This window comes from Bos taurus, chromosome 12 (genome assembly GCF_002263795.3).
Source record: "Bos taurus isolate L1 Dominette 01449 registration number 42190680 breed Hereford chromosome 12, ARS-UCD2.0, whole genome shotgun sequence".
In the NCBI taxonomy this organism is placed as follows: Eukaryota; Metazoa; Chordata; class Mammalia; order Artiodactyla; family Bovidae; genus Bos; species Bos taurus.
In genome coordinates, this window is record NC_037339.1 from 11,655,050 (window position 1) to 11,682,463 (window position 27,414).

A 27,414-nucleotide genomic window follows, 5' to 3' on the forward strand; every position below is an offset into this window, starting at 1 on the left:
ACCAGAGGGCCCTTATCTGGGGTTAGCTTGGAAGGAGGAGGGAGTTGCAGCCATACTAAGTGACACCCACTTGGTAGCTTGTGGGTGTCAGCTACCAAGAACTAGATCCCAGAACTACCGTCCCTTGCTCCTTCCCCCTCTTTTCACTGACTTGGACAGGCAAAGGGGGTGGTGGTCACACCGTTAGAGGCTTTTCCAGACTTCCCATCAGCTTCTGTGGAATGGCGACATAGGGATCTTTCTGGGACCAGTCCTGGGTCAACCAGTTGACCACCTCACTGTGTTCCATTCTTTAGTCACTCACCTCACCCAACTCTGAAGCCACACCTGTCCCATGTATCCTCTATGGGGTCAGGCTTTGGCCCCATCCTGGCCTATTTTAGTCTCTTTGGGCCCCTATAACAAAGATACCATAGGCTTGGTGGCTTAGACAAAAAACATTTATTTCTCTCAGTTCTGGAGCCTGGGACTCCAAGGTCAAGGAGCCAGCAGATTCAGTGTCTGTTGAGAATCTTCGTCCTGGTTCATCGATGACCGTCTTCTTGTGTCCTCACCTGGAGGAGGGGAAGAGAGTGCTCTGGGGTCTCTTTCATAAAGACACTAACCACCCGATCACTTCCTAAAGGCTCACCACCACGTACCATCACACTGGGGATAGGATTTCAGTATATGAATCTGGCGGGGACACAAACATTCAGACTATAACGTGATCCTTTCACTCTCTTCCTTCTGGACCCACAGAAAGGAGGTCTTGGGGTGTGGGAATGAGAGCCTGACTTGACTGTAAGTGAGTCTATCAAATAACGGGCCCACAGGCAAATGAGGGGAACGTGGCAGGACACTTGAGATAATGGGACATCTTCCAGTGTCAGCTCTGCTCACAGCATCCGCTGGGTCCTTTGGGCCAGGCGGTGAGGAGACAGCATCTCAAGAGAGCTTGTGGAGTCACTGTGGACTCGCGGTCTAGTCGGTTCAAGTCCAGGTCAGCTGATGAGGACCATCTCTCTCCCCACTGGCCCCGCGTCAGTCAGAGGCTCCTGCAGGCAGGCAGGGAGGTGTGTGTAGTGGGAACAGCCGAAGTCCCACCCCTGGACTCGCCAGGGTTTCCTTCCCTTAGTTACAAAGCACCTTTGCTCTGCTGTCCCGGCCAGGCCAGATGTTAGCAATTTTCAAGGCGCAAACGTTTCTCGTTTCATCTTACTTTAATCAAGTTATTTGAGTTCTGTGCACCAAAGGGTCTGGGGAGCTGGATGACCAGGGAAGGGTCCCAGCTGCTGGTAGCCTGGGGCTGGAGGGTGCCAGGGAGGGGTTTCTGTGGGCTGAATGGCTCCTCTGTCTGCTGGCTGGGGAATGGCTGATCCCAGGCTTCACGGGGGAGCAGGTCCCCTGGTTCCTGGGTCTGGAATTGAAATCTGACCGGTTTCCATCAGATTGTTGGCCACCACCCGCTCCGTCCCAGCGCCCAGGTGGGAATGAACACCCCGACACCCCCAGCTCAGCCCTGAGCTCTCCCCTCTCAGCCACATTCCACACACAGGTGGGCTGGGCTCGGAGACATTCCCGGGTAGAGCTTGCCAGATTGCCTTAAGGAAAAAAAAGAAAGAAATACGTTCCCCTTCAGAGCAGGGCTGGCCGTGGAGACCTGGAGCGGGTCTCGGTGAGATCTCCCCGGAGAGATGAATCTGGTTTCAGTTCTGAGCAGAAGGGTGCTTGGGAGCCCATGCCTGGTTCCCCTGGCTTTGCGAGGATGGGGTGTTTTTCTGTGTCCCATGGAACTCAGTGGAGCTGGATCAGTAAACACCAGGAGGCCCTGGAGAAGCCCTTGTTGACCCGAGGTGGCAGCTCTCAACCGTGGCTGGGTGTTGGGATCATTTGGGAAACAAAATCACAGAGGCCACCTTCACTCAGACATTCTGATGAACTAGCCTAGAGTTGGGGCTGGACGAGGACCCCCGCCCCGTCCCCCGCCGCCCCACGTGACTCCATTGTGCAGACAAGGCAGAGCACTGCTGCCCTGGCGCCCTCCCTCCTCTCCCGCCAGTCCTGTGGGGTCTCAGTTTGGGGTCTGCGCACGTGGGCGTCCAGGGTGTTGCTGCTTGTTGGCCACTGGGACCTGGACAAGCTCTGTCAGTTCCCAGCACAATCAGACAAGGTGACTTGAGAAGGGCGTGCCTCCAGTCCACAGCCACACCCATGGAGAGTCCAAGGGTAAAACTTGCAGCTGTTTGTAGATGGCTTAGAAAACCCCTGCAGGAGGGATGTCTCTCCACAGCTGGGTCTTTGGGCTTCGAGGAAGCAGTCCAGCCTTGGAGGGAGAAGGTGGGGGCTCCAGCCTCCCTCCTTCTACTTTATCTGCTTGGCTTCCTTATCTCAGTAAGTGGCAGCTTTCTGCTTTCAGTTTTGCAGGCTCAAAGTCTTGGCATCATCTTAGATTCCTGTCCTGCTCTCACATTCCACGTCTATTCATCAGCAAACCCTGCTGGCTCCACTATCAGAATATATCCAGGTTCTGACCACAACTCACCACCTCCATTGTTCCCCCGGGCCCTGCCACCATCATGCCATGTGTGAATTATTGCCACGGCCTCCTAACTGGTCTCTCTGATTCCACCCTTGACTCTCCACAGTCTGTTTTCAATAAAACAGCCTGAGTGATCCTTTCAAAATGAGATTCGGAGTAGGTTACTCTTCTGCTGAGAAATCTCATTGATTGCCAGGCTTACATCATGTAAAGTTCTTACCATGAACCATCAGATCCCACAGAGTTTGGGGGTCGCTATCTCATGGACCTCATTGTCTGATACTCTCCCCCTTGTTAACTCCCATCCAGCCCCACTGGCCTCCCTGCTGTTGTTCAAGCTTGTGAAGCACATTGCCACCTCAGGGCCTTTGCACCGGCTGTTCCCTCTGGCTACAATGCTCTTCTCTTTGATATTCGCACAGCCCATGACCTTACTTCCTCCAGGTTTCTGCTCAGTTGTTGTCTTACCAGAGAGGCTTCCCTGCGCCTTATTTAAAATACTGCCCCCAACCCCATCCTCACCCTCTCATTTTTATCCTCAGAGCTTATCACTACCTGTGAATTTCCTGCTTACGTTTTTGGTTTCTTGGTTCTTGCCAGTAGAATGTATGTGTTCCATAAGAGCAAGTTCACTGCTGTATCGCCAGCCTTGGAAAGGGCCTGAAACACAGCGGGTGCTCAGTAAATACGTGTGGAATAAATTTATGAGGCAGAGCAGTGCGAGAAGGTTCTCCAGGAATTCTTGTCTCAGAAGATCACGTGGGCTAGGCCCTGAAGGACCAGGGGTGGCAGGTGGGGAAGCGAGTGGGAGGGCGTGTGCAGCAAAGGGGCCTCGGGAGGGGTCAGTCAGAATGCGGGGCGGGGGTGAAGCATCTGGAGAAGGGGCTGGGGGAGCACCACGTCGCCCAGGGGTGACTGACTGACCCTCAGGGCTGCCGGGAGGCTGGGGTGGCTGAGACAAGGGAGGCCTGCAGGCCGTGGGGCTTTATGGCGGTTACTCGGTTTCTCTGCTTGATGCCATAGATCATGCAACTTCTGGATTCAGACTTCTTCGCCTCACCCATAAACCACAGACGTCTTCCTAACCAGGCTGGGCCTGAGATGAGGGCGGAGAGAGAAAGAGAGCAGCGGGTTTTCGTTCTGCCTCTCCCGCGCCACTCGATGGTGGCCTGAAATCGCAGCCGTCAGCCTTGGAGAGCGTCCCTCCGACTTGCAAGCGTAGCGGGGTTCAGAGCCTCAGTCACCTGGACGGCTGGCTTCTGAGTCCTCAGCGCCTCACCACCTCGCGGAGGTCACTGGTGGGAAAGGTGGGCTTTGACAGGCAGCAGGAGTGAACGCAGGGTTTGGTGTATGAGGAGCAGAGTGTGGTGAAGCGCTGAGTGTTTTTGCACTGCTGTGCGATGGTGAGCAAGGCAGGACTTGCTCATCTGCACCTTCACGGCTACTTCCTTCCTCTTCCTCCAGTGACAGAAGTCCTTCTATCAGGCCTTCCTGAGTCCTTACTAGTGCCAAGAGGGTATGTGCTTTATCAAATTATCTTCAGTTAAATTCAGTTCAGTCGCTCAGTCGTGTCCGACTCTTCGCAACCCCATGAACCGCAGCAGGCCAGGCCTCCCTGTCCATCACCATCTCCCGGAGTCCACCCAAACCCATGTCCATGGAGTCGGTGATACCATCATTATCTTAGTTTTTTAAAATTGAATATGTTGTGACCACATCATCTTATTGATCATCTCAAAAAAAAAAAAAGTGGAACGGTAACAAAACATTTTTACAATGAAAGAAATGGAGGTATGAAACGCTTCTTTATGAGGGGTGATGTCAGTAAGACCGGGGGAGTAAGGACTTCGGAAAACCCTCTACTCCGTAGAAGCAATGAGAACGCTGGCAAAAACGGTCAGAATCAACTTTTCAAAACTGGAAATGAACCAAAGACTAAAAAGCATTTGGGAGCATTTACTTAAGAAGAATGGCTGGGATTTAGTAAGAGCAGTGAGCCTTGTGGTGTTTTCACTTCTGTCAGAACTAGTGAACAGGCTCAGGAAGGTTGCCATACAAAAGATCAATATACAAGACTCAATCGTGGGCTTCCCTGGGGGCTCAGCGGTGAGGAATCCGCCTGCTAATGCAGGAGACACGGGTTCAACCCCTGATCAGGGAATATCCCACATGCTGTGGAGCAACTAAACCTGTGAGCCGAGACTACTGAAGGTCGAATGCCCTGAGGCCGTGCTCCACAAGAGAAGCCACTGCAGTGAGAAGCCTGCTCACCGCAACTAGAGAAAAGCCTCACAGCAATGGAGACTCAGCACAGCCAAAAATAAATTAACAAATTAATCAAAAACCCCTCAGGTGTATTTCTGTACATGAGCAATGAATAATCTGAAAATAAAAAACTAAGAAAGTATTTTCACATACAATAGCATCAAACAGAATAAAATACTTAGAAATAAAAAAAGAATTACAAGTCTTATACACTGAGGACTACAAAGCCTTGCCAAAAGAAATGAAGTCGTCAAAAGATAGAAACACATCTTCTGTTCATGAAGACTTAACCTTGTTCAATGGTGGGACTCCTCAAAGTGACCTACAGATTTAATGCAATCCCTACTAAAATCCCAGAATTTTTTTTTTTTCCTCTAGAAATGACAACAAACTGATCATAACATTCAAGTGGAGATGTAAGGGACCTGCTGCTGCTGCTGCTAAGTCGCTTCAGTCGTGTCGGACTCTGTGCGACCCCATAGATGGCAGCCCAGCAAGGCTCCTCCGTCCCTGGGATTCTCCAGGCAAGAACACTGGAGTGGGTTGCCATTTCCTTCTCCAATGCATGCACGCATGTTAAGTCGCTTTAGTCATGTCTGACTGTGCGACCTCATGGACAGCAACCCACCAGGCTCCTCTGTCCACGGAATTCTCTAGGCAAGAATACTGGAGTGGGTTGCCATTTCCTTCTCCGTAAGGGACCTAGAACAGCAAAAATTTTCTAAAAGAGGACAAAGTTGGAGCTCTCATATTTTTCATTTTCAAAAATTACTACAAAGCTATAGTAATTAAAACCAGTAACATAAGGATAATCAGATAGATAATTGGAATAGAACTGATGGTCTGGGAATAAAATCACATTTTCATGGACAATTAATTTTTGACTAAGATTCCAGGCAATTCAATTGAGAAAGAATTCTCTTCAACAAGCAGTTCTGGGAAAACTGAATATCCACATGTAAAGTGTGAAGTTGTATGCCCACCTCACACCATACACAAAATTTAACTCAAAATGGATCAAAGATCTAAGTGTAAGAGCTAAAACTATAAAACTCTTAGAAGACAACATAAGCACAAATCTTCATAAACTTGGTTAAGCAGTTGTTTCTCAGATATGACATCCAAAGCTCAAGTAACCAAAGAAAAAAATAGATAAATCAGACTTCAAGATTTAAAAATAGAGAATTTCATGGTTGGCCAGTGATTAAGACTCTGGGTTCCCAATGCAGGGGACATGGGTTTGATCCCCACTTGGTGAGCTTTCACAAGCCACATGGTATGGCTAAAAAAAATTTTTTTAACTTTTTTGCTTCAAAGGGCACTATCAAGAAAGTGCAGACAACTCAGAGAATGAAGGAAATGATTGCAAATCATAATATTTCTGGTATTAGTCCAATATCCAGAATATTTAAAGAATTCTTACAACTCAACAACAAAAAGTCAGTTAAACAATGGGAAACAGATTTGAACAGATATTTCTCCCAAGAAGATATGCAAATGCCAATAAGCACGTGGAAAAGTCCTCTATATCGTTTGTCACTGTGCCTGTGTACTCAGTCCCGTCTGACTCCTTGGGAGCCCATGGACGAGTGACCTGCCAGGATCCCATGGACTAGTGACTCACCAGGATCCTCTGTCCATGGGAATTTGCAGGCAAGAATACTGGAGCAGGTTGCCATTTCCTTCTCCAAGGGATTTTCCTAAGCTAGGATCAAACCTGAGTCTCCTGTGTCTCTCCCATTGGCAGGCAGATTCTTTACCACTGAGCCGCCTGGGAAGTCACTGGGAAAATGCAAGTCAAAACCGCAGTGAGATACCACTTCACATCCTCTAGGATGGCTATAGTCAAGAGACAGAAAATAGCAAGTGTTGGAAGGGGTGTGGAGAAACTGGAGCCCTCATCTTGCTGGTGAGAATGTAAAATGGTAGGTACAGCTGCTTTGGAAAACAGTTGGACAGTTTCTCAAAAGTAAAAACATAGAGTTACAATATGACCTAGCAATTTCACTCTTAGTTACGTATCTCAGAGAACTCAAAACATATGTCCACACAAAAGCTTGTACAAGAATGTTCACAGCAGTATTATTCATACTGGCCCCCAATGGAACAGTCCAAATGTCCATCAACTGGTGAATGGATAGACAAAATGTTTGTATAATTGAATATCATTTGGGCGTAAAAAGGAGTAGTGATCTATGACACGACATGCATGAATCTTAAAAACACTGGGGTAAGTGAAAGAAACGAAAAAAGGCACCATATCGTTTGAAAGCATGTGTAAGAAATGTCCAGAATAGGAGACTCTGTTGAGAAAGAAAGTATAGATTAGTGATGCCAGGGATGAGGGGGAGGGACAATGGGGAATGATTACTAAGTATGGGATTTTCTTTTGGGATGATGAGAATATTCTTGAATTAGTTAGTGATGATGTTTGCCCTATTGTCTGAATATACTCCAAACCACAGAACTGCTTTAAAAGGTTGAATTTTATGGTATGTGAATTTTACCTGAATAGGAATATATTTTAAAAACTTCCCTGGGACAGAAAACTAGGCTTCCCAAGAGGCACTAGCAGTAAAAAAATTCGCCTGCGGATGCAGGAGACAGGAGAGAAACAGGTTCAATCCCTGGGTTGGGAAGATCTCCTGGAGGAGGAAATGCCACCCCACTCCTATATTCTTTCCTGGAAAATCCTATGGACAGAGGATCCTGGCAGGCTACAGTCCACGGGGTTGCAAAGAGTCAGACATGACCGAGCACAGCACACGGGACAGAAAACTAGTTAGTATAGGAGATGCGATTTCATGAGCTTAAGGACTTTTTTTTTTTTTGCCAAGACATCTGTACCTTGCTAAGCAGCATGTGGTCCCTTGGAAATTCCTCAGGTGCCCAAAGAATTAGTCTCTGTGGTTCTCACCGTGTCTTCTGGGCACAGCGGCCTGAATGTCTGCTTGTCACCAGGGTCTGACCTGGACCCAAGGGCATCCTTGCCCTTCCCACTAGTAAGATTTGGTTTTAGGGTCAAGCTTTGGTATCTGATTTGCTCTTCTCCTGGGATAAAATCCTTTCCAGAAGGTCCCTCATCTCTCCCGTAAGCGGGTTGCAAGTCGGTCTAGGCTGCCACATTTACCAGATGTGACAGAATTCCTGCTTAGGCTGAAGCTGAATCTCTACCTCGGCCACACTGTTATTACTGCGGGTACTAATATGACCCCTGGAAATCTCCTTTCCCTGAGATATTTTAAATAGGGTAGACTTTTCCTGCTTCAACCCATCCACCCCTCACTGCCCACTGAGTTACCCTATTGATGCATTCATTCATCCATCCCACTGACTAATCCATGCTGTGCCAGGCTCTTTGCAGAAGCACGATTTTGTGTGGGTTTGGGAACATGGACCAGACTGATGTTTTTCTAAGCCTTCTAGAGACTGATGAATCTAGAGGTCTTACTGGATTATGCGTAGGGCTGAGATGTTTGGCAGCCACGATAAGCAGCCAGGAGTCCCAGACAGCTTCACAATGACCAGGTCCGTTCCTATCCTCCCTGAGAATTTCTTTCTTTTTTGTTGAAAACGAGCAAGCCATTTTCAACAAAAAGACTTGCAAATGGCAGTGCTCCTCCCTGAGGGCTCCTCGTGCATGGCACAGACCTTTCATCACCAGCCTAACTTGTAATCTTGGGTAGAAGAAGTTTCTCAACTCATTTTCAAGGAGGAATAAACACGCAAAGCAAAACAGAACGGCCACATGAAGTCCCTCCAAGTAAGGAGCTGTGTTCTGTTGAGCTGTCACAGCTCTGGGCCCCTGGCTGGCCTGGGCCACCCCCGGCTTTGCCCATCACCCCCTCCCCCCCGGCCAGTGGGGGCTGGAGCTAGCCCAGAAGGCTACCCTGGAGGCTCCAAGGAGAACGCTGCTTCTCAGGGCCGGACAGAGGAGCCACGCAGAGAGCCACCTCTGGTGCCCCTGGGACCACGCTCACCCCCGGCCCTCCCGACTACCCGGCCTGGAGGGCCAGCCCACGTTCCGCACCCCCGGACCCCCGTGCCCCGCACCCCACTGCTCTTCAAGTTTCCTGACTGCTTTTTTGGGGGCCAGACTGAAGGCGACGGAGACGGGACTCCTGTTCTTACCCACGGCAGGGAAGGCAGACGCGGGGACAGTGGTGACACGGCCTGCTCAGCCCCTGAGACTGCGGTCACCGTGATCTCTGTGCCTGCCGTGTGCACCTCCCCCTCCTTCAGTCTGCAGGCTGGCTTTTCTTTTCTCTTTTAGAGTAGCCAGGCTGTCTTTGCTTCTTTTTTATTAAAAACTTTTCCAAAACTTGTATGATTCTTTGCATCCTATAGTGCTTTACGCTCTTCAAAAGTTTCACAGGCATGATGATGTCATACAATCTGTAATAACCCTTTCTCCCCCTCGCCTGGCCCCTGTGTTGCCTCGCCCACCTTCCCTAGCCCCACTAGCTTGTTTTCTATGAGTCTGCTTCGTTTTTGTTTTATTCACTAGTTTGCTGTATTAAAATAAAAAAAATTTTTTTTTGGAGTATCGTTGATTCATGATGCTGTGTTGTACTTTTTAGATTCCTGGTTGCCTTCGCTTTTGATGTGCAATGGTAATAAGAATAGTAGCTCTCTCATGAAATTGTGAGCATTTAGTAAGTTTATGCAAAGTGCTTAGGAAGTGCCTGGCCCTTGGGAAGATTAAGTTGTTCAGTTAAGTCGTGTTCAACTCTGAGACCCTATGGACTGCAGCACATCAGGCTTCCCTGTCCTTCAGCATCTGGAGTTTGCTCAAACTTGTGTCCATTGAGTTGGTGATACCATCTAACCATTTTATCCTCTGTAACCCCTTCTTCCTCCTGTCCTCAATGTTTCCCAGCATCAAGGTCTTTTCCAATGAGTTGGCTCTTCGAGTCAGGTGTCCAAAGTATTGGAGCTTCAGCTTCAGCATCAGTCCTGCCAGTGAATATTCAGGACTGATTTCCTTTAGGATGGACTGGGTGTGATCTCTTTGCTGTCCAAGGGACTCTCAAGAGTCTTCTCCAGCATCACAGTTTGAAAGTATCACTTCTTTGGTGCTCAGCCTTCTTTACGGTGATCCGGCTCTCACATCCGTACATGACTACTGGAAAAACCATAGTTTTGACCATAGCTTTGACCATACAGACCTTTGTCAGCAAAGCAATGTCTCTGCTTTTTAATATGCTGTCTAGGTTTGTCATAGCTTTTCTTCCAAGGAGCGAGTATCTTTTAATTTCATGGCTGCAGGCACCGTCACGATGTATTTTAGATAAGAGTCGGCTATAATTATTTTGTTTAATAATAATTTTTATTATTTACTCAGTATATTCCAGAACATGGCAGTCTGGAATAAGCCTTCTAAGACTCCTCAGTCACCCCAAAAGGGAGTGACTAAGGGGACCAGTTCCTTCGAGGGACATCTGCACACCTGGCTGAGTCGGGGCTTCTCCCCTGGGTTTGAGGAAGGGGCACAGGTCAGGAAGACATCCCAGACAGACTTTATTACCTTCTTTATTTATTTATTTCAGTCTTTATTTTAAAAACAGTTCTGGTGCTAACAGCCCCCAAAGGGGAGCCTGTGGCTGCCGTGCGAACTACTGGGAAGCCCTACTGAGAAAGGCCGGCTAGCCGCCCCTCAGTCAGAGGCAAGACAAAACTCTGACCAGGAGACGCAGCAGGACTGCAGCCGCTTCTGCGAGTAGGACAGACAGCACGGGCTCTGGGCCGTCCTGGAGGCACGTGGGGTCCCGAGGCTGAGTGGCTGCCCATCGTCTGCTCTGCCCTCTGCCCCTGCCCCCAGCTGCTCCGCCTGCCATTTTCCTTTATTTTGTCCCCACTTCATTCCTCCTGAGGGACAGTCTGCACCTGTTCTGAGGTGTTTGGCTAAGCCTAAGGACATGGAACAACAGACTGGTTCCAAATAGGAAAAGGAGTACATCAAGGCTGTATATTGTCACCCTGCTTATTTAACTTCTATGCAGAGTACATCATGAGAAACGCTGGGCTGGAGGAAGCACAAGCTGGAATCAAGATTGTCGGGAGAAATATCAATAACCTCAGATATGCAGATGACACCACCCTTATGGCAGAAAGTGAAGAGGAACTAAAAAGCCTCTTGATGAAAGTGAAAGAGGAGAGTGAAAAAGTTGGCTTAAAGCTCAACATTCAGAAAACGAAGATCATGGCATCTGGTCCCATCACTTCATGGGAAATAGATGGGGAAACAGTGGAAACAGTGTCAGACTTTGTTTTTGGGCTCCAAGATCACTGCAGATGGTGACTGCAGCCATGAAATTAAAAGATGCTTACTCCTTGGAAGGAAAGTTATGACCAACCTAGATAGCATATTGAAAAGCAGAGACATTACTTTGCCAACAAAGGTCTGTCTAGTCAAGGCTATGGTTTTTCCTGTGGTCATGTACGGATGTGAGAGTTGGACTGGGAAGAAAGCTGAGCACCGAAGAATTGATGCTTTTGAACTGTGGTGTTAGAGAAGACTCCTGAGAGTCCCTTGGACTGCAAGGAGATCCAACCAGTCCATTTTAAAGGAGATTAGCCCTGGGTGTTCTTTGGAAGGAATGATGCTAAAGCTGAGACTCCAGTTCTTTGGCCACCTCATGCGAAGAGTTGACTCACTGGAAAAGACCCTGATGCTGGGAGGGATTAGGGGCAGGAGAAAAAGGGGATGACATAGGATGAGATGGCTGGATGGCATCACCGACTCGATGGGCGTGAGTTTGAGCAAACTCCGGGAGTTGGTGATGAACAGGGAGACCTGGTGTGCTGCAATTCATGGGGTCTCAAAGAGTCAGACATGACTGAGTGACTGAACTCAACTGAACTGACTCAGTCGGTAAAGAATCTAGGAGACCCAGGTTCGATCCCGGGTCAGGAAAGATCCCCTGGAGGAGGAAATGGCAACCCACTCCAATATTCTTGCCTGGAGAATCCCATGGACAGAGGAGCCTGCAGCCAGGGAGTCGGGGGGTGGGGGGGGGGGAGACAGGGCTCGGGGCGCTATAGTCCACAGGGTCGCAGAGTTGGACGTGACTTAGCAACTAAACCACCACCAAGGATGTCCTGGTCCCCAAACGAAATTGGTCAAAGAGACCCTGACCTTCCAAGGGGCCACATCAGTCTCTGGGACTAACACCAAACGTCGGTCGAGCTGGACTCACTTTCTGTTTATGATGTGCTTTCATGACTTCCATCTTCACATGAACCCTGAGATATGGAATTATTACCCTCATCTCAGAGGGGAGAAAAGGGATGCTCAGGGAGACCAGGAAAGTTGCCTAAAGTCACAGAGCTGACAGGAGCAGGTCTAGAAATCCACTGTGGTCCCACGGACACTGAGTGCGCACCACACAGAGCAGAGTGTGGGTTTCTTGGGTGCTGTTCGTGGCTGGGGACGGCTTTGACTATGGAAAACAGGGTGCATGTTCTCATCACAAACATCAGCCTCCCCCTGCCTTTTGTGCTTGTCTGTGGGCTCGTTTGACTCACAGTCTTTCAGGGTACCAGCCACGAGATCTCTTCACGGGATACCTGGGTGGGGCAGGCTGATTTGGTGGTGTCCAAAGGAGAACATCATGGGGAGGAGCTGAAGTGGTTTTAAGAGAGACATTGATGTCTTGGTCTTTATTTATAAGCCCTGGGGGACAGCAGTGATGAAGGGGAGGGAGGTCACTGGCAGAGCGAGGATCAGGAAATGCGTAACTGATTTTCCTTATACATGTATGTGGTGATGGATGTCAACTAGACATTATGGTGATCATTTTGCAATAATACATATATTGAATCATTATGTTGTGCACATGAAAATAATATAATGATATATGTCAATTACATGTAAAAAAAACAAAACAGAACAAAACCTTGATTGTCCTTAGAAGAGTAAAAAGCTGTTTTTAAGAGGCCACTTTCATTTTTCAGAGGCACTTGCTTTTTATAGTACTGAGACAATATTAAGGGCTTTTAGAAACTTACATAACAACTTCTTTCTAAAGACTGAACTATAGATACTTTAGAGAACATCCCAGTAGAAGCATGCTCAGTACTCTCATTGCACAGGAGGAATGTTCTGAGTTGAAGAGTCTCACTCTGATCTTATTTCGGGCCTCAGCAGGATGGAACTCGAGAAGTCCACAGGTCTTTGCACTCGGACTTCCTCCTGGCTTGCTGGGCTGCCCACATGGACCCAGACCAGCTCTGCCTCTGCTGGGAGGGAAGTGGCTTCCAGCAGATCCTGCGGCCTCTCAGGGGTGGGTGTAAGTTCTCTTTTGAAAGTCCCCCAGCCCAGGGGGGTTAGTGGTAAAGGACCCGCCTGCCAATGCAGGAGACATAAGGGACTCAGGTTCTATCCTTGGGTCAGGAAGGTCCCCTGGACAAGGAAATGGCAACCCATTCCAGTATTCTTGCCTGGAGAATCCCATGGACAGAAGAGCCTGGTGGGTACAGTCCACTGGGCCACAGAGTCGGACAGGACTGAAGCAACTTAGCATGCACGCACACACAGCCCAGGGTGAGAGTTCTTCTCTTGGTAAACGGAACAGGGCGTAAAAAGAATCCTATTTGTTCACTTCACCAGAGACATGGTTCAGGGACTGTGGAGTAGGTAGGTTTCCTACTACCCAGGTGAAAGGCCTTGCCTTTGGGTGGAAGACCCTTGACCAGGGCTAGAGAATCCCCGCCTGATCATGTCTGCAGCACCTGCTTCTGTTGAAACCCGGATGTCAGAAAGGCAGTGTTCCCTTAAGACAGGCGAAATACAGGTGGAAAGCTGATGTCTCTACAAAAGCAAGATGCAAGAGAACCAAATCACCACCCACACACATGGTGGACGCATTCAATGGGCAGCAGAAGACCAAATACATACCCTCTCATGTGGCCACATCTTGTGCCCTCATGGGGTGCCCCGTCTCTGCTTGGGTGATGCTCCACGTGGCGAGCGTTCCCCATCCCCTTCTTTGCCTCCCTCCCCCACAATCCTGTCTGAGGACCTTCATCTCTGCCTGTGAGTGAGGGAGTCAAGCCAAGATGAGCGTGATGGACGGCCTCCCAGGGCTATTTGTATTTAAAAAGAGGAGCCCTTCTTGCTGAGAAACCCCTCTCTAAAGACAGACTTCAGACATGAGGGGGCAAGAAGCCAGGCCAGCTGTGCGGAGCTGCACTCCTGCCAAGTGACTGAATGTCTGCTTTCAAGCGGGCCTGTGGAGCTGCGCGTCCCCCACCTCTGCAGAGAGCGCGCTCCTCTCCTCCAGTCTGCAGGAAAGGTCAGAGCGAAAGAGAGACGCCTCAGTTCAGGCGCCACACATTTTTGTACTCCAGCCCGCCATGTATGGACATGCATGTTCTATCCGCCTGGAAAAGAGTTGTTCAGAAGCATCTGGGCCCCAAAGGACGCTTTTCAGATAATAGACGTGTCTTTGTTCACTGTGAAACAAACAGCTCTATTTCCTGGTCTGTGTGTCTATAACTAAGCCTTAGGCCTTCCTGGGTACCCCGTCAACCATCCTTTATGTTGTATGTGCGTGCCACCTGGAGTCTGGGCATCCTGGCCTGGGGCAGAGACCCTGGGATGCCTCAGCAGCTCTGGGGTCTATGGGAACCCGCCATCCCAGGAGGCCAAGCCAACGCTGGTCAACAGGCCACTTCCTCCAGTGTGGACACTTGCTGGGTTGGCCAAAAAGTTCATTCGAAAAACCTAAACTTTTTGGCCAACCCAATATTTCCACTGGTCCATGAATGCTCCTTTCGAGGCCAGCGTTTCAGGGCTGAATCTCACACGGGCCAGAAAATCCTTTGTGAAAGGAAACAGACCACCTAGCTTTGTCGACACTCACTCTATTCCTAGAGTCCGATGATGGATGACTTCTAAGTGATGAGTTCCGAAATGAAGACATGATCAGTCTCACTGAATTAGCATCAGCATTTTATTCTTATAAATACGGTGCATTTGCAAATCGAACTCTAACGTCTTGAGTAAGGACACTTATTTTTCTTCCAGTTTCAATGAATGAGGCTTCAAGTGTGGCATCACGAGACCAATTACACAAAGGACTCTTGACAGGCTCATTACTTTCTCACCACATTCCAGCAGGCATGACAGACACACTAGCTTTGGGATGCTCAGACTGACAATTTCCTCCCATTTCCAGGTCAGGCTCCAGTTACTGTTACGAATGCCTCAGAGCTGCATGTAATTTCAATAAATCTTTATATTCTGGAAGTCCTCTGGGGTCAAATCTACTGTCTTGGGAGTCAGAGTCTGTTGACAAACACTGTGATTGTTCCTACAGGGAGAAGAGCTGACGGCTCCAAAGCCCTTTTGCTGAAGCCCGTGAGAAGAGGGAAGGGTCAGGGTGTCTTTGGTGCCTGTTGGGGGCCAAGGGGGTGGGGGTATGGGGGGTCACCCACGCATGACAGGTCCGCTGAGGAGATTTCTTACTGCAGAACATGACATTCTAGCCACCCTCTGGACCCAAACCACCTTAAAAGAGTGTTATACTTGGTTCTGAGTGGTCAAATACCCCAAGTGCCACTCAATTTTAAAATTACGTAACCCTGGCATTCCAAAGCCCACAGGCATGGCTTGCCAGAAGAGATGAGGTCTCTGTTTAAAGGTGAAAGCCCCAGACAGGGCTTAGTCTCAAAAAAAAAAAAAAAAAAAACCCAACAAACAAACTGTCAAATTGCTCTCATCTTGAGAGTCTACTTGGCAAGCATTTTTTTCTCCTCTGGAGGAGGTTTTTGTTTACAGGATTTAACAATTGAAGAAAAAAAAACCCCCACACACAATTGTGCATTGTTCGCTGCGGCACAAAGGTCGGCTCTCAGCACACAGTGGGTTTCCAATTCCTGATCCTTTTTGATCCCATTGTGTAGATCAGCAGATACAGAATTTTATTTTATGGCTGCAAAATGAAAAGCAAGAGACAATGGGCAGAAATCTTGTGAATCATGATCCTACAGAACTATCTGCCCAGGTGCTGGGCAGAAAAGTCCCTCTTGTCCAATTCTAACGGTGTTTACGTAACTTTTAGAATGCATATTCACTCAGTAACACATTTTTTTTAGGGTGATTGATATAGATGCCCAAATCCTCTGTCTCATAGGGGCTAAAATATGTGTGGGGCTGAGACAATGAGGATGCTGGGAAATGAGGAGGCTCTTGTAGGACGTAGGGGACAAAGTCAATTCACTGTAGGAGATAAAGGAGCATGAGACTGCAGTGCTGCAGATCACTTTGTCCAACCCTTTTTATTCAGAGATGAAGCAACTGAGGCCCACAAGCAACTAGCCCCAGACTGCACAGGCACTGATACTAATAGTTCATGGCCGAACAAAGACTGCACAGGCACTGATACTAATAGTTCATGGCCGAACAGCATCGACAGCTTCCTTCTTACCAGTCTACCCTGTTTGGAAATCCTCCCACTAGAGACCAGGGGGATTATTTTCCATTACTTACAATACTTCTGCCACAGCATATCTTAGAAAAAAACATAAAGGAGAGGCAACAGGTAAGAACTTTACAATATAACCCTGACGAGAAATTGGTAGCGAATTCAACAATTCATTTAAGTATCTGAAAAAGCTATATGTTATTGGTTGGAATACTTCTTTAAAAAGGGACGTTTTTTCCTTACTAAGGTGAAATCATGTGCAATTTATTCAATACAAGTGGCCATGTGGCTGCTCCTGAGATGCAACTCCAGGAAAAAAAAAAATTTATCTAGGCACAGGAGGTGTCAGCTTAGACTTGTCATCTCTCTCATAATGGTGATGGTTGGAAACAAACAGAAATGCAACAAATAATGCTTCTTGGTCCCCCCAAATCTCTTTGCTCTGCTCCCTGAGGAATTTCACTCTGGCCGATCTGACAGGAACAGGAAGAAGCCAGGTGGAGCGGGGGTTTGGAGCCCCCAGAGATGCATTTCAGGAACACTGACCACGCGGTCCAGGGAACACCACTCCTCAGGGGCTTTCAAAGCCCCAGAGTTTGTTTAGAGAAAACCCTGCCGGCATGGATGGATTTCTCCTCCTGACAGTTTGCAGGAGAGAGTGTAAACAATTAAATGATTCATTCCAAACATGTGCTAGACGCAGGGACCCTTGCTCAGACCCTTTTGCTGCGGGTGTGCTTGAGCCGCACATGCGTGATGAGGTCCTCTTGCGGGCGCTCACAAAGGACCCTGGGGGCGGGGTGGGGAGACACATCCTTCACCCTGAGACTCACGGCTTTCATTCCTCCTGGCTGGTCAGGATCACAATGGACCTTCTCAGCGTTATGTGGGCTCCCTGAGGACTGGGTTAGCCGCCTTTCAGTGGAACAAACCCCCCTACCCCCCCACACCGAGGCGCACAATGCGGTTATTATAACGCCCTGGCCCTAAGAAGGGCCTGGGAACAGCTTGGAGTGGCCTATAATTAAGTTCACTTAATAATAAAGACACAACTTCTTAGGTATTTATTGCAAGAAGCGAAAAGCAGCCTGTCATCTTCTCACTCTCTACTCCCCTCCCCCACCCTCTGTCCCTTTTACAAATCAGGAAAGCCAGGGAGTTATACATTTTTTTAAAAATAACTTTTGCAAAGGCTGTCTGGCCAGTGGGGAAAGGGAAATTAAATTACTTGAGAACATTCTTTCCATGTTTAAAAAAAAAAAAAAAGGCTTCTGCTTATTCAGGTAGTTAACTCATGGGGAGGATTGTTAAAAGGCTGTTCCATCAACCACTCTTGGGTTCAACTTCCAAAGGCTTTCAGGGGCTGTGACCCTCCAGCAAAGGGGCATCCCTAGGGATGAAGCTGCCATTTGGAAGGGCACTTCCTCAAGCCGCCGCTGTGCCCAGGAAGGATCCATGGGGAGTGTCCCTCCAGCAGGGCCCCATGTCCTTGGTCCCCACCCCTCCTCCAAGCACTCAATTGTGCAGCTAGTTTCCAAGTAGTGGGGAGAGGAGAGAGCGCCAGGAAATGTGGTCAGTTTGCAAGAATAAAGCATGAGAGGGGGCAGTCCAGGGTCACAGCTCTGCCCCTGTCTGGCTGAGTGTACCTGTTTTCTTGAATTTCCCTAAGGCTCAGTGTCCTTTGTAAAATGAGGATGTTAGTAGTACAAGTGTTAGTGGCTCAGTCGTATCCGACTCTTTGTGACACTATGAACTGTAGCCCGCCAGGCTCCTCTGTCTGTGGAATTCTCCAGGCAAGAATACTGGGGTGGGTATCCATTCCCTTCTCGAGGGGATCTTTCTGACTCCAGGATCGAACCCGAGTCTCCTGCATTGCAGGCAGATTCTTTACTGTCTCAGCCACAGGTACAATGAGTAATGAATAGTCTTAAGTTCTCTGAGCCTCACTTCTTTTATCTGTAAAATGAGGTTAAAAAGTAACCTATTTTACATGCATTGTTGGGATAACTGAAAGGAGTAATGTATGAAATCGCTTAGCATACGTGGTACATAGTGATCAGTAAATGCTAGCTGCCATTCTTATTATTATCGTTATTCCTGTTATTAATGCAACTGTATTTTGAAAGATACTTATTGGATTGAAATCGTTTGCATCATTGGATGAGTCAATACACACAGCAGGCGTCTGTCTCGAGAAACAAGACAAGCCATGCAAACTGGCTGGGCAGTACCGCATGGGAATAGCTGCTGATTGCTGTTATTTCTTTGGTAGGGAGATGGGGTGGTGAAACACATGAGGGTCATCATTTCTTTGCTGTAATTAATTAAATGAAATGAACTGTACAGTTCCCACCATGTAGGGGTGAATAAGATAACATTAATAAGAAGACTAGTCTTTTCAGCTGGTCATAAGAAAGCACACGCATATTGGCGCTCCCAGCATTTTGGACTTTGCCATCAGTGATGAAGAGAAACTTTCATTACATGGTTGAAAAGAGGCTGACTTCTGCTGGAACATTTGATAAAAAAAAACAAACAAACACTGGACATCGAGCCTATTGATAAGTAAAGGTCAGCCCAAGAGAGGGTGGGAATGAGGTACATTTTGGGGAAATAGAAAAGAATGAGGCTTATAAAAAGAAACAAATTTGAGTCAGTTGAGCTGAGATGGATGGACCTGTTACACAGGGTGAAGTAAATCAGAAAGAGAAAAACAAATACCACGTATTAACACATATATATGGAATCTAGAAAAACAGTACCGATGAACCGATTCACAGGGCAGGAATAGAGAACACACGCATGGACAGTGGGGAGAGGGTGGGGCGGGCTGAGAGAGAAGCATTGGCAGAAACACACTGCCATGGGCAGCTAGTGGGGTTCGGACGCATCACTGACCGACGGGCACGAGTCTGGGCAAGCTCCGCGAGACGGCGAAGGACACGGAAGCCCGGCGTGCTGGGACCACAGGGTCTCAAAGAGTCAGACGTGACCGAGTGAGTGAACAGCAAGTTGGAATGTGCTGTGTGACAGGGAGCCCGACCTGGAGCTCGGTGGTGGCCTAGAGGGGTGGGGTGGGGGTGGGGTGGGAGGGAGGCTCACGAAGGAGGGGATATATGATTCTTAATGCTCGTTCACACTGTTGTACGGCAGGAACCAACACAACATCGTAAAGCAATTATCCTCCAGTTAGAAATGAATTTTAAAAAAAGGAACGAGGCTGCTTTTTAAATAGCTAAAGAAATCTCCAGTTACCATTCAGCTCAAACATAGTGCCTTGTTTTCACTTTGTTTTATGTAAAAAAACAATAAGCATTTGGAGGTACTACATTTTGGACACCAAAATGGAGGACTGTGAAACTCTGAGAATCCCTGAAGGAGAAGAGACAGGAAACTCAAGGCAAGACATCCTTTATCCTCCCGATCCCAGCAGCATTTGCTCTTTATTCCTTAAAAAGCCTTTTAAAAGTCACATGGGAAAGGAAGCGCTCCAAGGATCTTTCGATTCCTTTGGTTTTGGCTAAGACAATGAAATTATTGAGAAAACCCAACCTTTTATAGAATACTGCTGTTGAAAGGACTTTTGAGTGGGTTGAATACTATCAAATCATTGTTTCTTGGGCAATACAGAGCGGAGGAAAAAAAATAAAAATAATTACTGAACAGGAGCGGATTCGGTGGGTTTGCATAGAGCTGCATTCCAGTGTCAGAATGTGGCATCAAAGGCTTGGTTTACCACGGTCACTTTTTTTTATCCTAAGTGACCAGGTGATGCATTAAGGCAACAGCAAGGTCCTCTTCATCCCTCAGGGTTTTGGAAACAGACCATGCTCCACCATTCTCAAACCACCTTCCTTTAACCCTGGCCTTTCACATAATGCAGGTCAACCCGCTTCCTCTAGTGATCACAGATCAGCGGTGCGCGGGCCTCACTCTGGCTGCTTCTCTGAATTCTGATTACTTAGCAAGTGCAGGAAGGCTCAGGAATGTCAGAATTACCCGGTCATTGCACGCAGACACTGGATAGACCTCTTCTTTTCTTCAGGATACTCTTTCTTTGTATCTTATTTCAAATCCCAGGGTCATCAGGGTGATAAGGGCACTTCTTAAACACTGGACAGCATGGTGGAGGTGAAAATCTGTTGTAAAATCTGAGGGATGTCCTTGGTGTCCATGGCAACAAAAGACCGGCCTGCTGGTAGAGTTCTCTGAAGCCTGTCAGGATGCATGGGGAAAGAAAATTACCATCGCAAACCAGGGTGCCCCCTTCACCTCCGGCCTCTGCAGACCTCAGCATCCGAATGGTTTCTTGGGAAGGGAACTTCTCACTTTTTAATATCTTGCCCCTGCTTGCAGTGGAACTGGCTGTTGCTAGGCAACAGAGAGCTACAGAGAGAGGCTTGCTGGAAGCACTGAACCGAAAGAAAGGTCTTTTCAGTGAGAAAATTGGGGAATTTGCAAGGAAAAAAATGCTCTCCCTTTTATGATGGTCGTTTCCTGGTATTTTATATTCCCTTGGCAGAACAGAGCCCTCAGGATCAATCTGGGACTAGCTCACCTAGATTCAGAGAACGTGTTGGCCTCACACTGTCCTACTAACTGCCTTCCTGCCTTAGAAAAACAGGCTTCAAGAAAAGCTGCCCAGCCAAACCTCAACTGGTTCTTTCTCTCTTCCTCTTGCGTTCTCTCTCTCCTCTCTCTCCCTTTCTCTTTTCTGCCCCACATCATACAATGTGAAACATAATCTGACTTACGCAATGCCTGCTTTGATGACACTGAGGTTATATGGGCTTATGTTAATTATTTTAAATGCCAAGTTATCATTCGGAACAAAGGGCCATTTTTGGAGGCAGTAAAAGTACAAGACACAGCTCTATCCCAAAGAACGCCTCCTTTCACTATGCCAGCAGAGTTTGGTTTTGGAATGACATTAATACAAGTCCACTCTCCTGTGCAGTATCATGCATTTGGCATGCCTGGTAGACCAGCTAATTCTACAATGTATCTCCTGCCAGTGGATGTTGGATCATTTCCCCAGGAAACCACAAGGGTATTATTGTGCTTTCTTAAGTGTTCAAACAGGATCTGTTCACTAGAAAGACAAAATAGCTATTTCAGCTCAAACAGTATTTGTTGAGCTTGCCGTCTGGATTCATCCTGGGCTGGGCCTGAAGACAGTCTAAGCGGAAAAGGCATGGTCTGCATTTGAGGACATGGAAGTTCTCAAAGAGGCTAACACGCGCAACTGAGAGAGATGTGAAGTCATTTGTAATAACGCGACTGTAGTTATGTGGTATTAAGTCTGTTCTTAGCCGTGCCCTGAAATCCTACAGCAAATCAAAGGGAAGAGAAAAATATGTCAGAACTTTGGACCCTAAAACATTTCCTAGTCTGTCCAGGACTCTGTGGGCTTCCCTGATAGCTCAGTTGGTAAAGAATCTGCCTGCAATGCAGGAGACCCTGGTTCGATTCCTGGGTCAGGAAGATCTGCTGGAGAAGGGATAGGCTACCCACTCCAGTATTCCTGGGCTTCCCTTGGGGCTCAGCTGGTAAAGAATCTGCCCACAATGCAGGAGACCTATGTTCGATCCCTGGGTTGGGAAGATCCCCTGGAGAAGGGAAAGGCTACCCACTCCAGTGTTCTGGCCTGGAGAAGTCCACAGGCTGCATAGTCCATGGGGTTGCAAACAGTCGGACATGACTGAGCAACTTTCACTTCCCAGGACTCTGTACCATAGGGTGAGACAGGTAAAAGAGGTGGAGAAACAAAAGGGCATGTGGGCTCTTGTGATGTAGGCAGGATTTTATTTTCTCTTTTGAGGAAAGATACTTTCAATTGTGTTTTCTGCTCCTTATAAGTACTTTAAGTAGAGAAAAACCATTTCTGTCTGTAATTCAGAAAGATAAATGTTAGTGTGTTTAAGAAACGAAAATGTTTCCAGATCTCTCCTTTCAGATGATCCATGATAGTATTTATTATCTGACCATAAGTCTCTCTACTGAATATTCAGCATATTTAGTGTAGCATCTTACAATAGATACAGACATACATGAAGGAGAAATACAAGAAGGAAGATTATCTGTCTATGTTTTTATATATATATATCGGAGAAGGCAATGGCACCCCACTCCAATACTCTTGCCTGGAAAATCCCATGGACGGAGGAGCCTGGTGGGCTGCTGTCTATGGGGTTGCACAGAGTCGGACATGACTGAAGTGACTTAGCAGCAGTAGTATATATATATATATGTGCCATGGTCAAGTCGCTCAGTCGTGTCCGAGTCTTTGTGACCCCATGGACTGTAGCGTGCCAGGCTCTCCCATCCCCATCTCATCTCCCATCCCCATCCCATCTCCCATCTCCCATCCATGGGATTTTTCAGGCAAGAGTACTGGAGTGGGTGCCATTGCCTTCCCCAGTCTATAGCTATGTAGACACACACATTAGATCTTATTTACGTGTATGTGTGTGTATGTTGGGCTTCCCTGGTGGCTCAGTGGTAAAGAATCTGCCTGCTATGTAGGAGCCACAGGAGATGTGGGTTTGATCCCTGGGTCGGGAAGATCTCCTGGAGAAGGAAATGGCTACCCAGTCCAGTATTCTTGCCTGGAGAAGCCCATGGACAGAGGAGCCTGGAGGGCTACAGTCCACAGGATTGCAAAGAGTCAGACATAATTGAAGTGACTCAGCACGAATGCACACATGTCTAGTATGTCTAAATACAATGTAGAGACACACATCCCTAATCTCTGATGCTACAAAAATAGTAGATGCTTGTTACTTGAATACGATTTGAGCATGAACTGAGCTTGACACCTTGATGTAAAAGGCAAAATGTATAAAATACTGCTTAATTTTATTGGTAGACAAATCAATTTGCTATTTATTTTATTGTTGGTTAAATATAAGCTGAAAAATAAATAAAGTATTGCTGCTCATCTAAATATAAGGTAGAAGATCCCATTCCCTCACCCAGACTGTCAGCTGCTTGAGGCAGCCGCTCTGGCTTCTGTTTCTCCCCCATGCCCCCCACCATCCCCGACAACGGGAAGCCTGTGAACCAGCACGTGTCAGCTACTCAGACCTCTCTACCCTTGCCCTCTGCTGTACCCTAAGGTGACACTTACCGGGCTGCTTGATCGCCTAAAGATCCAATAAAGATGGCGAAAGCGTTTACTTGAGGGCTGCTTGTCAGGATCTGAGCAAACTTGGCGGGGTGTATTCCATAGCGAGACAGGTTGGCATCACTTAAGACAATGACGAAGTACTCATCAGCTTCTTCTTTGACGATTTCCTTGATGGCATGTTCTGTCCCCTCTAAGGTGTGGTCCCCACTCATGCAGAACTGAGCGTGGGCGTGCATCGTCTGGGGGTAAGACATGGCACAAAAGCCACCAATGAGAAGCTTTCTTTAAAGAAAAAAACCCCAAACACGATTTTTCTATTGACAGTGAGAAAGCACAAATGCTCTGAGCGAGTTCCATGTAATCTGCACGTGAGACCCACAACAGTACACAGTGACATCTGGGTGTGGTCAAGTCTTTCATTAAAACAGGAAATGTTCCAAAATGATCCCAGTCGGCACTGATTTTTAAAACTCAAGCTGCCATTTACAGTGAGAATATGTAGGGATTTCCCTGGTGGTCCAGTGGTTAAGAATCTGCCTTCCAGTGCAGGGGACGTGGGTTCCATCCCTGGCTGAGGAACTATGATCCCCCATGCTGGGGGGTAAGGAGGGGACACACAGCTACTACTGAGTCTTCACACTGCAGTGAAGACCCAGCACAGCCAATAAAAGCAAACAAACAAAAATCCAAAAAGCCTTAAAAAAAATGTCAGGAAATGTAAGAAGATATGAAGCTTGGTGTCACATGGGAGAATGGAGATAACACAGGAGAAAAATAAGGAATGGCTTGGGTTTCCAATAAACAAAATTATAATACTAAGCACTGTACTTAATAGGAATGGAGGAAATTTACTCTGATAAACACGATGAGTGTGTTTCTACTGTAGATCTAAGTATGTGAAACTGAATTTATTGTTAGAAAAATACTAAGAAATACATAAAATTGGGGTTAGAGAGTACTCTAGAAGGAGTCCTTCTTTTCCTTCTGAAATATGTAGGAGCTCAGAAGAACTCTATAGAATACAGGCTGTAGATCCTGATACTAACCTGAGTCCCCTAAAAATACATAGGAACAAAGTTTAAATTTTGTATGGTGTAGACCAGGAATTTCGGCATGATAAGTGCTTTCTCATATTAATGCTTAAATTTCTGTGAAACAGAAAGTCTTTTTGCTTCCAGTTAGCTGCTGCTTCTTCAGTGAATCTTTTCAGCGACCAGTAGATACTTTACCTAATCTGGTGGAAGGTTTCTTAATATAGAGGTAATTGAATGCATTTACCTTGAGAATTTCTAGTCTTTGCTTATTGTCCTTGGGGATTTTGTTAATTGGAACTAGACCAATGTTGTATCCATCTCCAGAGTGTCCAGCGACGTCATACTACAGGCAAGAGAATCAGATTTAGAATCCTCTGTCCACTGAAAAATGGTCACTGGGCCTATAAAGCTTCCAACTTTGTTTTGTTATTGCCCAGAACTGCCAAACCTAAGTCTGTGGGTGTTTACCAACAAAGGCAAAAAAAAGTCCATGCTCTCCAGCCGCAGGGAGAGAGTATGAGGAGGGCTTCAGGGGCTATCAAGAATTCCGTTCTTAACTTTCAGGGAGAGAGCTTCACAAAACATACACATATGTACACACACACCCCACAGTGTCAGTAGGCAGAATTCTAAGGTGGCCTCCGAGATTCCTGCCCACCCCCCCCCGGTATATACGACCTGTACAGTCTTCTCCCCTTAGATGTGGGCAGGACCTCATGATTATGTTATGTAAGGAGGCCAAAGGGATTCTGCAGATGTAAGTAAGGTTACGAATCATCTGGCTCCGAGTTGATCAAAACAAAGATTATCTGGATGGGCCTAATTTAATCACATGAGCCCTTAAAAAGTAGAGAGATTTTTTTTCTTGCTGATAGTAGAAGGGAAAGACAGATTTGAGTGTGGGGAAATTTGATATGTGGGAGTTATCTGTGGTCTAGATGGTGGGCACCACAGAGCAGGACCCCAAGAATCACACATCTAGGAATGACCCTGCCTAAAAGCCAGCACTGAAACAGGGACCTCAGTTCTACAACCTCAAGGAACCAAATTCTGCCAGTTTGAATGGGCTTGGAAGCAGATTCTTTACCAGAGCCTTTGAGTAAGAGCCCAGGCTGGCTGACATCCTGATTTCAGCCTTGTAAGATTCTAAGCAGAGAACTCAACTGAGCCTGCCTGGAATTCTCAACTACAGAACTATGACTTTAACAAGCATTGCTTTAAGAAGCTAAGTCTATGGTAATTAGTTACACAGCAGTAGAAAACTAATACACATACCTTTTTTTTTTCCTGAACACAAAAGTGGAATATATTCACTGTAGAAATTACAGAAAAGCACAAAACAGAAAGTGAAGAGAACTAAAGAGCCTCTCAATGAGGGTGAAAGAGGAGAGAGAAAAAGCTGACTTAAAATTCAACATTCAAAGAACTAAGATAATGGCACCTGGTCCCATCACTTCACGGCAAACAGAAGGGGGAAAAGTGGAAGCAGTGACAGACTTTATATTTTTGGGCTCCAAAATCACTGTGGACAGCGATTGTAGCCATGAAATTCAAAGACGCTTGCTCCTTGGAAGAAAAGCTATGACAAACCTAGACAGTGTATTAAAAAGCAGAGATATCAGTTTGCTGACAAAGGTCCTTATAGGCAAAGCTATGGTTTTTCCAGTAGTCAGGTACACATGTGAGAGCTGGACCCTAAAGAAGACTGAGCACTGAAGAAGTGAAGTTTTCGAACTGTGGTGCTGGAGAAGACTCTTGAGAGTCCCTTGGACAGCAAGATCAAACCGGTCCATCCTAAAGAAGATCAACCCTGAATATTCATTGGAAGGACTGAAGGTGAAGCTCCAATACTTTGGCCACCTGATGTGAAGAGCCGACTCATTGGAAAAGACCCCGATGCTGGGAAAGATGGCGGGCGAAGGGAGAAGGGGGTGGCAGAGGATGTGATGGCTGGATGGCATCACTGACTAATGGACAGGAGCTTGAGCAAGCTCTGGGAGCTGGTGGAGGACAGAGGAGCCTGGCATGCTGAAGTCCATGGGGTTGCAAAGAGTTGGATACAAGTTAGGAACTGAACTATAACAACAAAGAAGTAAAAATTATCCATGATCCCATTACTGAAAGGTAACTTCTGTTAATGTTTTCTTATATAAGTTCACACACACACGTCAGCATCAACATGATTTTTAAGTAATGGATAACACTGACCGTGTGATTTTATAATCTGCTTTTCTATTTAATAGTGCATGGCAGAGATTTTTCAGTTTAGCAAATACCTTTTAAATTTGCTCTCTCACAATGCACAAGAGAAAGTCTTGTCTGTTGAGAAAAGGCTGGAATTGAGACAGGGTACTGCATTTTTACAGAATTTGGGAAGAAGTTTGGGATTTGAGGCAACTGTAATTGGAGCAAGGTGGTTCTCTCCAATTGTGGGGTTTGCCCCTAAATTCCCTTTCTCCTCTCATTTTCCTCTAAGAGTTTTTTGTGATACTGATATAAGGATTGGAATAGACCTCAGGGTATTTGAGCAACTGGGGGATCTGAAAAGAAAATTCTGGGTATGGATCTGGGCCAAATATCTTAGGGATTCCTTGGAGTGCTACGGGCTTCCCTGGTGGCTCAGATGGTAAAGCCTGCAATGCAGGAGACCCAGATTCGATCCCTGGGTTGGAAAGATCCTGGAATGCTATGGGTCAAAATACTTAAGAATCACTACTATCTAGTCACCATCAGTCAATAGCTGTCTTTTGAACACCTACCACATGCAAAACACCACTTAAGGTGTTGAAAGTGTTAGTAGCTCAGTCACGTCTGACTCTTTGTGACCCCTTGGACTGTAGCCCACCAGGCTCCTCTGTCCATGAGATTCTCCACGCTAGAATACTGGAGTGGGTTGTCATTTCCTTCTCCAGGGGATCTTTCCGATCCAGGGACCAAACCCGGGTCTCCTGCATTGAGGGAAGTCCTAAGGTGTTGAGGGGAATGCAATGATTTCTTTCATGTCTATTCTTTTATATCCGGTGAGTTTTTTGAGGG

General features: G+C 47.0%; 1 protein-coding gene across 6 annotated transcripts in view; it reads right to left on the reverse strand.

The window, feature by feature from the left end:
• Positions 1–422: 422 nt before the first annotated feature.
• Positions 423–27,414, reverse strand: part of VWA8 (von Willebrand factor A domain containing 8) — a 416,362-nt gene continuing 389,370 nt past the window's right edge. For 4 of the 6 annotated variants that reach the window (XM_025000014.2, XM_059892186.1, XM_059892190.1 and 1 more), the window contains 3 exons: positions 24,623–24,721; positions 23,345–23,583; positions 14,725–20,430 (listed from right to left, as the gene is read on the reverse strand). In XM_025000014.2, the coding sequence (XP_024855782.1) occupies positions 20,322–20,430; positions 23,345–23,583; positions 24,623–24,721 (447 nt within the window). In that variant the 3' untranslated portion in view covers positions 14,725–20,321. Of the gene's footprint in view, positions 555–3,095; positions 3,182–14,724; positions 20,431–23,344; positions 23,584–24,622; positions 24,722–27,414 lie in introns of those variants that run through there. The other 2 variants (XR_009496658.1, XM_059892187.1) reach the window with 2 other exon arrangements.